Raw genomic sequence first — 16,067 nt, forward strand, 5'->3', positions numbered from 1 at the left:
TTAATATGTTGGCCTTACGAGGTTATAAAAATGCTTTTGTAGCCAATATCAAACCTAATGTATCTGGCAAACACATTTTGTCAGTAGAAAAAGGCGAGTACCTAATACAAATTTTCTATGGGAGGATAACCCTTCGCGCCTACATGTTTTAAATATGCCGCCTTAGCTACTGACGGATATGGCTTGCCAAACTATGTAGTGTAAACTCCATATGTGACGTCCCACGGGTAAAAGTACCTTATGGCGGTTGGCGCTTACGCTATTATTAACGCCGCTCCAATATTATTGCAGCGCTATGCGACGTAAGCGCCAACCGCCATAAGGTACCTTTTGCCGTGGAACGTCACATATAACGTCACTCGATTTAACGATTCACTCCCTATAACGTGGACAATTATTGGCTATATGTAGTTGCTTTACTTCATATTCATTTCTCTCTATATAACGAAATCTCTCTATAGCGTCAAAAAACGTCCGGTCCCTTGAGTGTCGCTATATAGAGTTTACACTGTATATATTAATTATTATCAATGTGATGATTAAGAATAGTAGTTAGTGTTACAAGGGATCAAATTGATATATTTCCGTCAAGGGCGTACATTGAACCCTGAATGAAGCGATGGATTCACTACGTTCGGGATTCTATAGTAGAATCCTGAGCGTAATGAGGGATTCAAGTGTTAACGCCCAAGACGAAATAATTTTGATACCGTGTGACACATACCGCTTTTCACATCAACTATGAGGAAATTGTTATGTTCCAAAATATGTATTATTTGACCAAAAAAAATAGTATGCAAGAAATAAATAATCATGTCCTAGAACAGAAAAGTACAACTTTGATTCCTCCTAGCGGGGTAGAAAAAGCCCTTTTTCGAATAGGTGATGTGAAAATATATTTTATCCAACAGGTGCTGAACCGGTCGCTAGAGCCGCGCACGCCAGCGAGCACGCCGGCAGCGCCCGCGCCGGCCGAGGGCCTGCTGCCCGTGGCGCTGGTGCCGCAGCACGTCATCACCTCCGGCACCGCCAAGGACTGTGTCCGGCTCCGCGGCCTGCCTTACGAAGCACAGGTCTTGTATAGGCAAACGTTAATTCTTTGAACGCCATGCCTATTATGTGCGGCGCGGCATCTTGAAACTTGTGGGCATGCACGAATTGGACTGTACGTCTTTGACGGTCAAAGGATTCGCTGAGAAAATAGCAATGGAAGCCATATTATGACTGAATAAATACTGAATACTTTTGGTACGCCTTCAACCACTGATATTATCGACAGGTTAGAACCAAAACTCACTAGGATTACGCGAAACTCTGCGTAGGAGGCGCTACGACTATCCGTCACAATCTAGGGGTCTACCGCGAAACAAGACAATCGAAATTTTGTTTTCTAACCTCTCTATCGCTCTTGCTTATTCGAGCGATAAAGAGACAGAGCACAGTATGTATATGTTACTCTATGGTTTACTAGAGGAGCTAGTGCTACACTCTGGCGCCGAAACATTGCAGTTGCGTTTTCAAAAAAAAAGTGTACATTTCATTCATGTCTTCAAAATATTGACTTCTTGGGCTCATTTTACTCAGAATCAATTGTACATTCACGAAAAATACATGGCAAAACCCGCACCGCTATGGACTGTGCAAAACTTCGATCCTGCCCTGCCTTATGAATTCGTCTTCGTCTGTTTGATTATTAAATTTTGTCTGCAGGTTGAAAACATCCTAACTTTCTTGGACGAGTTCGCGAAGAATATCGTCGTACAGGGCGTCCACATGGTTTATAATGCACAGGTTAGTTCGAAAACTAAGACTTATTAACAATTTATATGTACCTACATACAAGAGTTACTTACTTGATGGTACATATCAATATATATGCTATTTAAATTGCATGAATTCTATAGTATTTTTTTTTATTTACTCGTAATGCAGTTAAATTTTTAGATGTGTCCCGCCGTGTATGTTGCCGGTCTCATATTGGGATGCCATCCTCGAGTTGAGGTGGGATTTAAATCTTCTCGAGGCAAAGGTGTAGAGTTGGAGCCGGTGTAGCTTTATCTGACGTTCATAAGTGCATTGTAATATGCCTACTTGAATAATATACAAGTCTTCGTTGTTTAAAACTGTAAAATTAACATAATATGTAGAGGCACATTATCACAGACTCTTAGAGGATATAACCAACGGAGACGCCATGTCTATAATTTTCGGTACAAAATAGTCAGCCGTTTTTTGCGGGGGAGGGGCACATCAAATGTATACATAACGTAAACATAACCATGTCAGATAAACGTCAGTCCATACATGTGGTTGACATGTCGTTGACCATTGGCCGCCTATTTTCGACAGAGGGGAACGCCTGTTAATGACCACTCCGTTGGTTATATTCTCTAACCACAGACTCTATAACAAAAATAGAATTTTAGGAGATTGTGTCATTGTTTGTTTGTTTCCCCAGGGTCACCCGAGCGGCGAAGCGTTCATCCAGATGGACAGCGAGACGAGCGCGTTCCTGTGCGCGCAGCAGAAGCACCACCGGAACATGGCGTTCGGCAAGAAGCAGCGGTACATTGAGGTAATAATAAAGACATACCGTTGTTATTAAACGGTAATTAACGAAGTTATTTTTAGGGTAACGAGGTATTTATTGTTTTTTTATTTGTTAATGACTAGTGTCCGTCTAAGCTAATTCTGCACAAAGTCGGTGTAATGTCGCTTAGCACTCTAGTAATGTTACTTTTAATAACGATTTTATATTTTATTATTTTTCTAATAATTTTCCATTGTATTCCGAAACTTTTTGATTTAAATTGCACGTAAGTGAGTAGGTGTAAGCTAACTTGTGAAATAAATACAGTGCAATACAATTATATATTATAGGATGGAATAAGTTAAATTAAGGTTACATACAGTTCTTAACTATGTACATTATTTTCTCAATTCATTCAGATATTTGTATCTAGTTTCTGATGAAAATCTTATTTTCAGGTGTTCCAGTGTTCCGGCGACGACATGAACCTGGTGCTGACCGGCGGCGTGACGCCGGCCACGTCGCCCAAGGTGCTCTCGCCCGGTACGTTGGTCTCCCCCCCGCCCCCCGCGCCGCGCCTGCTCGCGCAGCACATCGCCCACCAGAGCCTCCTCGCGCGCCAGCACGAGAACCTGCTCCTCGCCTCCATGCGCCCGCCCCCCACCATGCTCCCCGTCCTCCCCACCTACCAGATCCGCTCACCGTCCCCGGCCCCACAGTATCAGCTCCAACAATTCCTCCCGCAGCCGGTGGTTCCGATCACGAATAAGAGGTCTTACGAGCGCGCTTTCACACAAACTACGGAGGCGCCTCCTGCCAAGCGGCAGTACTTACCGCCCCAGCTAGCGCCCTCTATATCCCTCCCCATGGGTCTGTCCTACGGGACGTCCACTCCTATATTCTCCTACGCGAACACTAGCCCGATGCTTTCGTACGCGAACGCGCTTCAAGCCGGTTTACCGGCTGCCATGCCGGCCGGGTACGGTACGGCGTTGTCGGCGGCGTTACCCCCGACCATGACCACGCCGTTCCCGGCCACGTTTTCAATGCTGCAGTCCATGTATCCGTACTATCCTGGCGTTTAAAGCTTAGGAATTTGCGTTTGTTATAACATATCAATAATAGATTGACGTCAAACGGTAGACGATATACGAAAGTTTCGAATACGTGTAGATATTTTATCTGATGAGAACGAAATAAGGAACTAAACCTATAAAGTTAGCTATGGTTAACTTTTGAAAAATATACGATTTATGATCCAAGGCGCTTTGTATAGCTGAAAAATGCGATGACTTAAAAAGTTAGAATTATTAAAAGAAAAGTTAGAGTTATTGTTGAAATAAGGAACAGTGCCTTGGACGTTATCCGGATTTTAAGTAAAATTTAAGTACATTTTATGAAAATAATCCCCCGTTTTAATAACAATAATATAGGAAGATTAATTAGTATTAGAGTACTAGGGTACTAAGTACTAATATCGTAAAATTATCGACAATTCGTTGAAACAGGGTAAACCAAGCTCAAAGTTTAACAGTGTTGTGTCCGTGTTATTGATATTGTAGCTTATTGAATTTATTAAAATAAGACAGCTATAGATTTAAGCTAAATACACCAGTTGGACGCGTTTAGGAGACACATTCCAAAATAAATACGTTGGCTTTTTTCGGCACATTATTTCTTAAGCTTTATTGGAACTCATAAGTGTTCTCCTTACTTTGAAGTTAGCACGCAAACTATTTTTAGTTATGTTAACATTTAACGGTTATTTTTAACGGCAGTTGTTTTTAGCAGCTTGATATTTTCGTTACGTTAAGTACTTACTATACTACAATCAAGTTCTTGTTGAATTTATACTGACTTTAATGTTGTTGAATCATCGTGTTTTAATCAATTAAATATAAGAATATAAGTAAGGGATGTTCCATCATTTCGTCAAATACGTTTCGCTGGTATATCATTTGGGCAATTTTAATTACCAGAGATTTTAAAGAATAAATAAATAACTGGTTAATTATTTGCTTTTAGTACGGTTAAATAAAAATGTCCAAATAATATTTAGCTGAATTTTGTTTCCCGAGTTGATAGAGCATTTAAAAAATCAGAGGTTGTTTATATTATGACAAGTTAGAGTAGGTGTGATTAGTTAAAATGTGATTACTTTTAACTTTAGACATTCCATGATTTAAAGACAAAGTTTTTTGCCAATTTTTTTAGAGACTGATCAGAAGTCTGAAAAAATATGCTGATTTCTTTTATGTACTTATTTTAGTACTTTTTTGCGTTTTTATGAGTACAATGCACTTTTGTGGTTAGTATACACTTTTTATGTTAGGTGTCTGTATAGATGTTGTGTTTTTTGCGTTTTTAGCACGAGGAATCAATTTAAGTAATATTAAGTGCGTAGTATATACCGCGAGATTTCGCATTTGTAAATCATATTTTGTTTATACTTATACATTCTATACGAGTTCGAATTTTTGCTAAGACGTTTTTGCACAAGCGTAGCTATATCTATAAAATATGTCCTGTTTTTTTGGTTAGCGCAGTTGGTTATTCGAGCAGCAATTTTATATTAGGTTTATCGTGTCGTTAGTAATAGGTCAAGCATCGCTATTCCCATCTCTCTTTCCTTTGATTCCTTTCCCTCCCTTTCCTTTCTAGGACGCATTCACTTTAACAATTTTTTGCATAGATACCAAGCTTAATGTCATCATCATTTACCTCACACCACTTAGTTTAAAAGGTATTAAAATATCAATAGATATTTAGTACGAAATTCCAACATCTGCCAGCAGTGTCATAACGAAAAATAAACGTTTCGATAACGTTTATCTTAAAATATAACGTTATATCATAACTACATCTACATATTTAGTTTTTGTGTAAAATATAAAGCATTCGTCTCTTTCACACTATGGTAACCAAGTGACGAATGCTTTATTTTGCAACAAACATGAACTTATAAAGAGTTTTGGAATTTAGTACTAAATCGGGTGACCTGTATAATGAACTTAGTATTCCTTAAAATAACGTCATGTTGTCTATGGTGTTGCCATGTCTCAATCACTATAGGTCCTGGGCTTTCACATGGTGGAAAGGCTAATATATTTGTTCTGTCATTTCTAAAATGTATTTACTGATAAATTGCCCTGGTTCAAGTTTCTCATCCATCATAGTGTTTCCATTTCACTCTTACATGTGTAAGAGGGAGAGGATACTTTATGTCGATGAAAATTTGTTTAGGGGTGTTCATTATAACCTTGATTTTGCTTTAAACAAAATTATAATGAACATAATATTATACGTACTAAGTATACCATGGAATTGTTTACATGGCGATGAAGTGTGTAACTTGATTGGTGTATCCGAGGGGTCGTGTTTTGGAAAATGGGCATGTTTTGTGGTAAATCGGTAAGTTGCACTCATTACTATATATATTTATGAAGGACATTCTGATCGTTTAGAGTTCTATTCGAGATTTTGGTAATCACTAGTTTTTAGAACTGTCGTTTTGTACGAGACCGGTGACTAATACCGTTTTTCTGTGATTTTTTAACGTTTCAAAAAGAGTGTAACGCTGGGCATTAAATTATTCCACTGTTTGTCCTTCAGTTCCAAACAAAAACGAATCGCTCTTGTTATAGTGTTCCCGCTTACCGTCACTACACCTTATAAAATGCTTATAAAACAAAGTCCCCCCGCCGCGTCTGTCTGTTTCTTTGTTTGTTCGCGATAAACTCAAAAACTACTGAACGAATTTTCATGCGGTTTTCGCCTAGCAATAGAGTGATTTTTGAGGAAGGATTAGGTTTATAATTTGCCGTGCTAAGGCGGGGCGGGTCGCTAGTGATATAATATATAATATTAATATTATATCGGACTCTTTCGTTTCCTTAAAAATCACAGGGAAACGTTGTTCTTAAAGTACTCTTAAAAATGTCTCTTCAACGGCAGACTCTTCACTCGATTAGTGGTTCATTTCTGAATAGATCTAAGGTTAGCATGGATTGCTTAATTTATATTATTTTAAGGACGGGGTTGCATGGCTCGACGTGACTTTCGCTTTGTAGAGTGAACGTTTTCCACAGCACAGCCGCCGGATACAACGACAGATTCTATGAATTGTACAACGTCTTATACTTGGTAATATGGTCTCTAAACCTTACTTGGTAAGTTCTATTTTAAACTGACGCTAAAATCGTTCTTTTACTGGTAGAGAATTAACGTTTATATTGCTAATAGAAGTAATTATGTACTTAAAAGTCAATACATATTGCTACTGGCATCTTTGGTATGTTTTATAAAAATAATAACCATTTTTAATAGTTTTTCATGAACATAACTCTACTCTCCATAACGTTAACGAGTTATCAATTTACCAAGATAACGGTTATCGAGACCATAATGACCATTCCTGACTAGGTATTCGGGTGTCCTCCAGTCATTTAGCGCTATATCCACAGCTTTTTCTTCTGCTATTCTGAGCCTTTATATGCTTTCACTTCGAATTATATATTTCAACGATCTTTTTAGTGCTATACTATAACAATATTTTTGCGTCATTGATGATGTTTATAAAAGTTATGTTTTCTAATGACTTTTAAAATGATCGGTTTATTTTTAAAGTTACGTAATGTGGAGTGGTTGGTACTCTTATACTGTATTGTATTTGGAACTTTCCTGGAATTAAGATTTAATGTTATGTACTAACATCAAATTCTGTAACTTTAACTTATAGTTTAAAGGTAATGAACGCAGATATATGGGTTTAAACACAGTAATATGAAACGATTTAGTACAAAAAGTTGTTGAAATATAGTTTTATTAAACAGTGACTGGGGGAAGTGGTGTGAGGAATAGGTAGAACTCTCGTCAGCATAACGGTTAAATCAACAGTTAATTTTAACGGAAACATTATTAATGATTAAAAATACAAGCTTAATTTCGGTTATCGGTTGCTATTTCTTGCTATTTTTGGAACACGCCCGCAGTTTATATTTGGAATCACTATAACGGAAATTTAGCTTTTATTTTTACTTTCTTAAACATCAATAAGTAGAACTAAGGCGTTCCGTGTAATTTAATCACCTTGTTAGTGTCGCATTGATTTTTATTATAATTATTTTAGTTGGCTAATTATAGTTTATTGCGTATTTTTAAATAAAGCGATTATCTTCGTGATATTGCAAGTTTCTCTGGTTGGTTGGTTGTGCTATTTTTGTTTCTTCGTAGGCTTGTGTCCATAGAATTGGTACTGTGAAGGGTCTAACACACTTGGCTTGTCCTCGCCCTACAAATTGACGTCAGTATATGTTCTACTAACATACGTTATATATCTCACTGCTATATAATCACTTTATTTACCAACCATACCATTAAATTAATATCTACCGATTTATTTTCAGGCATGTAGATATAAGTACACATTCTTACATTTAGGTACCTACTATGGAATACAATTACATTATACCGTATATGCAAATTCTTTAGGGTGCACATTATTACACATGTACAATCGTTCACGGAGCAAATTGTCTAAACCACTGCACATTTTTTATTCATTTGCAGGTTATATCACAAAATATTCCCTTCACAGGTGACCGAGTCATTACTCAAATAGCACAATCATCCCGTCCTCCCCTAACATATAGCTTAAATTAACTATGTTTATGGTCAATAACTAGACGGTTAACAGGCGGAGCTCTCTGATTGGAAGGCCAATTGAAGTCAATTAACCAATCACAGAGCTGCTGCAGTCTAGTAACCCGTAGATAATGCCTATATACCTAAATATATGTAACATTATTACGGCTCCTTGATTTGCTCTGGACTTGTTCGAGGATCATGCAGACTGACATGCATATGTGTTAAAAGACTTCCTAGTTAGAACATTGGCTAAAAAGTCTCCGGGGGAAGGTTCCTTCACAAAAAAGCACAGGTTTCATAAAGGATAATACGTACAATAAGGCCAGCTTAGATTACGACATTATTGTTCATTTATGTGGTGGTTACAATTGCGGACGTTTTAATTACGGCGATTATTTTCTTAAACTTATTTGATATAAAAAATAATTGATGATTACGTATTATGTTGCAAGAAAGCAGCGTAATTTGAACGTTCAGTAATCGCTCCACAGTTACTAAACAAAGAAATTTTTGCAAAATATAAGAAATTGCATTCTTTTCAGATATTTTGCAGAATTAAAGTGGAGCCTAACCAATACCCTAATATATTTGAATTATAACAACGTGCCGTGTCACAAAGTTAACTGGACTGACATTATTCATGTCGCAGTCTATGCTTGCCTTTACATGACCTGCTTCCAAATGCATGTACAGGTGACAGAGATGGATAAACATGTATAACAGGGATCTCCGCTTAGTGTGTTGTAGAAGAAATGTTTTTGTGCTTAATATAGTGGATTTAAGAGGGTCCCTAATGGCCAGGTGTAGCGTACAGCTGGAGAAGTAAGTATACATTGTTGAGGGTTCACAACAAATTTTCCTTCTGTTTATTATCGCACTACAACCTCAGCTTAATGATTTTGCTTTTCGATTTGCTAACGCTGCTTTTGAAATTACCGTATCTAAGTACGAAATTTAAAATTGGATAAAATTAGAAATACGCAACGTGATGTGGTCGATAATTAAATTAATTAAGTTCTCCGGGGTTGCAAAATTCTGTATTAAGTACATATTTAAGGTTGTCATCTGCTTCACTACATTTCCGATTTTATATTTTTACGCTTAATAATAACTCCGCGTTTCAGCTTAATACTTATTATCTTGTTTAAATAAATTTTCTATTATGATAGATCCCCATAGATAGATGGTTGTACCTACTTTTGCAGGCAGACAAAAATAAAATAGTATTCATGCTTAGCTTGAGTTAATCTGAGGTCGTAGTAGGGTACTAGGCAAGCATAAGTCTGGTAAAGTCCGCAGCTTGGTGTCGGCGGCGCCGTGTGTAACCGATTGGTGTAAGTTGCGCACTGCTTTGGTGGACTGTTAACGTACTGAGACTCTGATGGTGAGTGTTCATCTTGTTTTTTAATACATACATTGTGTATGTCTCTTTGTACCGTTACTTACGCAATGACGTATGTTTGTCTGAGAGATTTTGGTTCGTACCGTTATTTACCGTTATCAAAACAACGTTATATTTTTTTTAATATGTAAAGCATTTTGTGTAAATTTTTTGTTACTATTTTTTGTACTAATATAAGTGTCAAAAACTCTCAGTTACACATGTTAACCTTCACAACAAGAAAAAATATCTACATATCTATTTATATGGGCTCTATAAGCACCTAAGGAAATACATTGGTGGGTCCTATTGGGAAATAGCATTTGGCATATTACATATATAATTATACTAAAATATTAACATTAATTCCGAAAAATTAAATACGTCATACATTCTAAATATAGTACCTTGTAGTTATTGCGTGACTAACAAAAATGCATGATTCTGATTTTGTGTACTATTTACTAAATTTACTTCAATGGTTACTTGAAATATTATATGATCCGTCTCCATTGGTAATCGCAAACATGACTTGAGAATAAACGAAACATTTTACGAAAAGATCAATCCTAAACCATGGATCAAATCATGATTAAATATAAACGTAATAAATCATTAGAATATTTGCAAAATTGTAATATGTAGTTTAGAGTCTATTAGACTATCGCCAAATCGCAAAAAATCGATCTTAATGCCGTTCTATAACATGACACATATATCATCATCATCATCATCTCAGCCATAAGACGTCCACTGCTGAACATAGGCCTCCCCCTTTTTTGGGGGGTGAATGCCATAATCGCCACGCTTGGCAGGCGGGTTGGCGATCGCAGTCGAGTACACCGAATTTGAGGGACGCTGCTGCCCGTCCACCGGTGGTCTTGGACTTGGTTTAAGGACATACCCGGGTCCTGGACGTAGTTTAAGGACATACCCGGGTCCCACACACACATATAAGCATGCTGAATTAATATTTATGCACAGGGCCTCTCACATATTACTATCCGACGATGGGACCGACCCTGCCGCCGCCGCTGGTGTACTGGACGTACCCCACGCCCCCCGTGTCGCCAGCTCACTACTACCACCCGCCTCACCATCCGCAGACTATGGTAACGAACACTTGTACGAGTTCTTGTATATCATACTAAATTTATTTAAATTTAAAAGTGGTAAAATTAGTGTCTTGAGTGAGTAATTTTTGCACTTTTAAATTTCTCCTAAGCTTAATAGCATCGCAAGTAAACGTTTCTGCTTTAAAAAATATTATTTTACTAAATTACCTTATTTAATAACACATAACTAAACCGAATCCGCACACCGCAAGCGGGATAAGGCTATTTATGTTCACACAACGTAGAGGCGTGCGACCTCCATTCGATGTAAAAATCTTAACTTTGCCAAGCATTTAAGTATACTCGACACTCGTGTTTTGCAAGCGCACAAACGGTGAGCGAAAGATCAATCAGCTGCTGATTTTTTTTATTTCAAGTCGGTTCCAAAATATCATACAGCCTGCCTGAGCGTAAACAGTTCTAGTAGCCTAGCCCAGTTTCAGTCATGAAACTCATGAAAAAGCATTACTTTTAATTGCATTTATTTTTTCTTCTTTCGTAGCTTACTATGAAAACTCAATCGCGACAGAAACTAAAAATGAAATTCTATGTTTAATTGTTTTGCAGATGCCGGATGTGGTGTCAGTTGGAGGCGGGTCCCCCCTCCCCATCCCCCCTCCCGCGGCTTGTCCGGAATGGCCCATATACATGGTCAATTAGTCAAGCTTCTTGTTGGCTCAAAATTAATTGGACCTACTCGTATAGACCGTAATCACAACAAAACTAAAAATTAACGAACATTATTTTTAAACATTTCGATAGTCTATTTCAAGATGTTTATTAATTGTTAATATTTTTTCAACGTTACAAGCATACGTGTCATTTTAATATATTGACAGCGATGCTTAGTTTTAAAAGTTTGTGAAAATTGTATTTTACGATATTTATGCAACAGAAAGTAAAACATCACTTGCCATCAATGTCTAACAAAATAATAATTTAATGGCTCAAATATAGTGATATTTTCAGACAAATAATTATATCATTATGATATTATTTTTATTACAAACATATTATTTATAAATAGGTAATCTACACGTTACGTTTTTGCAATTTTCTGAAATTTTCAATGTTATTCTATATGTCTGTTGTTATTTTTAACCTTTTGAACGCCACAGACGGTAATTGACGTCACCGCAAAATCGTGACAACTATGCCAAAGACGGTATTTGACGTCGATCGTTTTTTGATGAAAATCTACTGAAAAACACCCCACTTTTAGGTTGCCATTATTTATTCACATAATTAAATTTTATCCCCGTGGCGTCAGTGGCAATGGCAAGGCAATTGGAAGCACCGTTTGACGTTCAACAGGTTAAATACTATTTGGTGGCACATTAACTAATGTACCAGTACGCAAGATTTTTTACAAATATTTTTTTAATATTTACAGATTTTACTAAAACGTAAATCGTGCAAGTCTATTACAATTTTATACATATCTTATTTATAAATTTTATGCAAAAATGTATTTATCTCTTTAAGTAGTTCCTCTCACAGAATTCTTAAAATATGTTTACCGCATTCACTGCCAGGGGGCGTGGTCTAGTATCTTGTATGACGGTGAACGCACATGTGCTTCGGGGCAGTGAATGTGTTAATACATTATTTTGTATTCTGAGTTCTCACTATATGTATAATATTTTAATCTATAAACAACGAAACGCAGTGATATATAAACGGTGCTGTTTGTTAATTATTTTTGTAGAATTAAACCAAATAAATATGTTATCAAAATAATATCTATTATACACTAGACTTATAGTTTAAGACAACGCTCAATTAGAAATAGCTAAATAAATCGAGAATTTAGTTACTACAGAAATAGGCCATACAGTTAAGATTTTTCACCTACTTGAGCATTTTCTCGTGATTATTGTATAAATTAAAGGATTAAAGTTACGTAATACATGTTTGAGTCCATATTTATATGATTTTGAATCTTCAAAACATAAAGACTTTGACTATGTGTTATTTTAACTGAACATTGCTCATTAGACTAAGATTCGCAATATGTTCAAGTGGCGTTATATCTTGAGCCTGCCAAGCCAGATTTGACTTTGTTATTTACGATAAAATACAGGTCCTTTCTTGCCAAAATACTGATTGGGCTCATCATAATAAGCTAGAAACTGTTATATTCGGCTTGCGTAGTTTAGAAGTAAGAGAATTAGATATTTTTTCTACCATGTTGACTGTTTAAAATTTTACTATGTCTGTAAAGAAAACGATTTATCTTATACTTTTTTATATCGCCCTAATGCAAATACAGGAAAAATCATCAACATAAAAGATTTCCATAAAACAATCCTAAATCATAATAGCTATTAATTAAATCTAAGTGATCTACTAGGCATAATACCTAATTTAGATGTTAAATGTAAACAACAATATCTTCAAATGTCTTCCAATTTTGTAAAATAGTATTGTATTTATTTAAGTAGGTATGTCACAAAATATTGTGATAGTTATAATAACTAAAGTTTAGACACAATAATAAATCGTTATTATATGGCGTTAATAAACGTTATGTGAGAAAGTTTGTAAAAACGTTAAAATAACGTTATTTAAGTCTTAAGTAAATTAATATAAAAAATGATATTAATATGAAATCTTAAGAGCGAATAATTTTCAAAATTTGTTATCATTATGTATTAGACAGTTAGTCGTTATTAGTTACGTTCATAAACGTTGAATAAACGTAAAGTTAAGTTTGGTAAAATTTGACAATAAAATTACAATCACGTTGAAAAAGCGATATTATACATGAAAATTTTAGTTCGAAAGAATTTATTTTTAAGTATTGGTCAGTACTTGTTGTTTTTAAGTTTTAAACCATGACGTTGGAAGCTATCATGACCACATATTATTTTAAATACTTACACTGTTATGTTTCTTATTATAACGTCGTTTTCATATCTATGTTTGTTGTTCATACTATCGATGGCAATGAGCCAATGAGTTTAGGAGCATTCCACGGGCTGTCCCGTACAAACGTATTTTATTTTCTGTGTTGCGACTTTTTTCTCGGCATTTAAAGCAGGCGATTATTCTTCTGTGCATATTTTTGACCATTTGTCATAGAAAAGGAAACTCTTATACCTTTAAATCTTCAGAAACTTCGCGTTTGTACGGGACAACGGTAGACAATTTCATGGAATGCTCCTTATCAGATACGGTTGGCCTTAAAGTCGCTGAAAGAAACGCTTCACATGCCCTTACTTAAATGTTGTCCTAGAATTAGACCAAGAAAAGTCTGCAGCGATTTTGATAGCCCACGCAGTGCAAGTGTTATTTACACGTCATAATTTCCTAGAAGTTTGACGTTTAAAATGGCACTTGCACTGCGTGGGCTATCAAAATCACTGCAGACTTTTTACGGTCTGACATATTAAAAGGACGAATAACGAAATTTCGTTATCTGACTCTATCAATAGCCTAGCTATATTGAAGCATATTCGTGCGATAAAGAGGCAGATATCAAAAATTCGATCTTCATTTTTCGCGGTAGGCCCTCGTTACTCAGACCCGTTGTTTGACAACGGTAATTAATATTTATTATGAGTATAGTACTTTTCATTTATCGTTGTTCGTACAGTAAAAATACAAAATATAACATAAAATTCATCATATAATTATATCCATGCACTAAATTACTTTTCGAGGCCTGGACCTGAGGAAACTAGCGCAATGACCCTATTATACCATCTAGGGTAATGCGCCAGTAACTGGCTGGTTTTAGTAACTGGCCGCCCTACAACTAAAAATGAATTCTATTCACCTATAAACAGAATTCATTTCAGTATAAGGCGGCTAGTTATTGAAGGCTGGCCAGTTATTGAAACCTTATACTAAAATCAAAGAGGATTTGAAGTAGAGAGTTACTGTCATGGTAAATTATGTAGCTACAGTTCATTTACTGACATATTTCGACAGAAGATTAACACTGAACGCCATTTGACTTTGATCCTTATTCTTACTACTCGAACATAGGCTGAAGGTTGTGGCGCCATCGCTCGAAAACATGGAACCATACCTTTGGCCTATAGTCGAGTAGATGGCGTGAATATTAATATTTAATAAGTTAACACATATCAGTGAAAGAATAAGGATCAAAGTCGAATGGCGTTCTAACAGTTTTATGTTCTGTCGAAAGATGGCAGTAAATTTACAGTGGCTACATAATTTACTTTGACAATCCGTCTCTACATAGAGTTATTGTTTATGGGTGTATAGAGTTTATTCTCTTTGCTAAAATGAACTCTGTTTATAGGTAAATATATAGTACATTATTGTCGAGGCTCGGAAGTAGCTACTTGCAGGCTGAGGATTCGTTTTAAACGGACGACCTTGGGAGTCCGTTTAATTGAATCCGAAGCCAGCAAGTAGCCTTCCAGCCGAGTCATATATAGTGCTTTTCTCAAAAATGGTGCAAGAAATAGAAATATTTTACAAAAGCAACGTTGTTACCTATATATTTTCACAGAAGAAAGCCCTTGCCGCCTTTTTATTTTTTTAATAAAAAAATAGAAGTGTATTTTTCTGCCGAAAATACGCCAACCTATTTGAGACAACTAAATAGTCGCGGTACTAATCATCTGTTTGGCTGTTTAATGGGCCTGTGCCTTCAATTGATATGGCCATTTCAACTTTTAAAAAGTTTGGAACTGGACAAATAATGGAATTTGTATGCAACATTGCAGTCCCCAAATCGAGACTGCAATGTTTTTAACTTTTTAATTTTTGACTGACCATAAACTAAGCGCTTCGCGACCTATTTTTTAGACGGCAAAGTCGACTTTGCCGTCCATTTTTGAGAAAAATTATTTGGTGGCCAATTACTAAAACGGGCCAGTTACTGGCGAATTAGCCTACATATATCATTTACTTTATATTAATCACACTGCAGTTTATCTGTGTTACCTATTATTTTATTGAGATCTGACAGATTTTTAATACAATTTATTTTCAGAACTATTTTATATAAAATCTTTAGGACTATTGTAATAATTATAAATTTGTTACTTTTTTAATAAAAAGTGCCACTTCATAAAAATATTTTTCGTAGAAGTGGTACTTTGAAATTGTTACCTACTTTCTGTTGATTTTTATATAAATCTGTTGATGCCGTAGTGTTATTTTTAGTAGATAGATTTAGTCAAAATAGAACGTGCAATGTTAGAAATTAGACATGTCTCGATGTTTAATGCCAAAAGTTGTTTGGTTTCATATCATACAAAGTAGTGAATTGTTCCGATAAAAATAAATATAGATCCATCATAGAATGCATTTTTATTGTTAGGTACCCGTTTCTCTAACCCAGCGGTTCTCAATCTGTTTTTTTTTACGGAACCCTTTTGGAAAGCAAAATACTTGATGGAACCCTACAATAAAG

The 16,067-nt window shown here is 35.8% G+C and overlaps 1 protein-coding gene across 3 annotated transcripts in view; it reads left to right on the top strand.

Annotated features, from left to right (window-relative positions):
• The window catches only part of LOC134673980 (RNA-binding protein fusilli), a 133,455-nt gene extending 117,498 nt beyond the window's left edge, over nucleotides 1-15,957 (top strand). Inside the window, exons 11-16 of one of the 3 annotated variants that reach the window (XM_063532024.1) lie at nucleotides 912-1,073; nucleotides 1,711-1,791; nucleotides 2,459-2,575; nucleotides 2,989-3,073; nucleotides 10,542-10,682; nucleotides 11,240-15,957. In XM_063532024.1, coding sequence (XP_063388094.1) covers nucleotides 912-1,073; nucleotides 1,711-1,791; nucleotides 2,459-2,575; nucleotides 2,989-3,073; nucleotides 10,542-10,682; nucleotides 11,240-11,406 — 753 coding nt within the window. In that variant the 3' untranslated portion in view covers nucleotides 11,407-15,957. Of the gene's footprint in view, nucleotides 1-911; nucleotides 1,074-1,710; nucleotides 1,792-2,458; nucleotides 2,576-2,988; nucleotides 7,712-10,541; nucleotides 10,683-11,239 lie in introns of those variants that run through there. The other 2 variants (XM_063532025.1, XM_063532023.1) reach the window with 2 other exon arrangements.
• The last annotated feature ends 110 nt before the right edge of the window (nucleotides 15,958-16,067 follow it).

The sequence above is a fragment of the Cydia fagiglandana genome, chromosome 19 (genome assembly GCF_963556715.1).
Source record: "Cydia fagiglandana chromosome 19, ilCydFagi1.1, whole genome shotgun sequence".
NCBI lineage: Eukaryota > Metazoa > Arthropoda > Insecta > Lepidoptera > Tortricidae > Cydia > Cydia fagiglandana.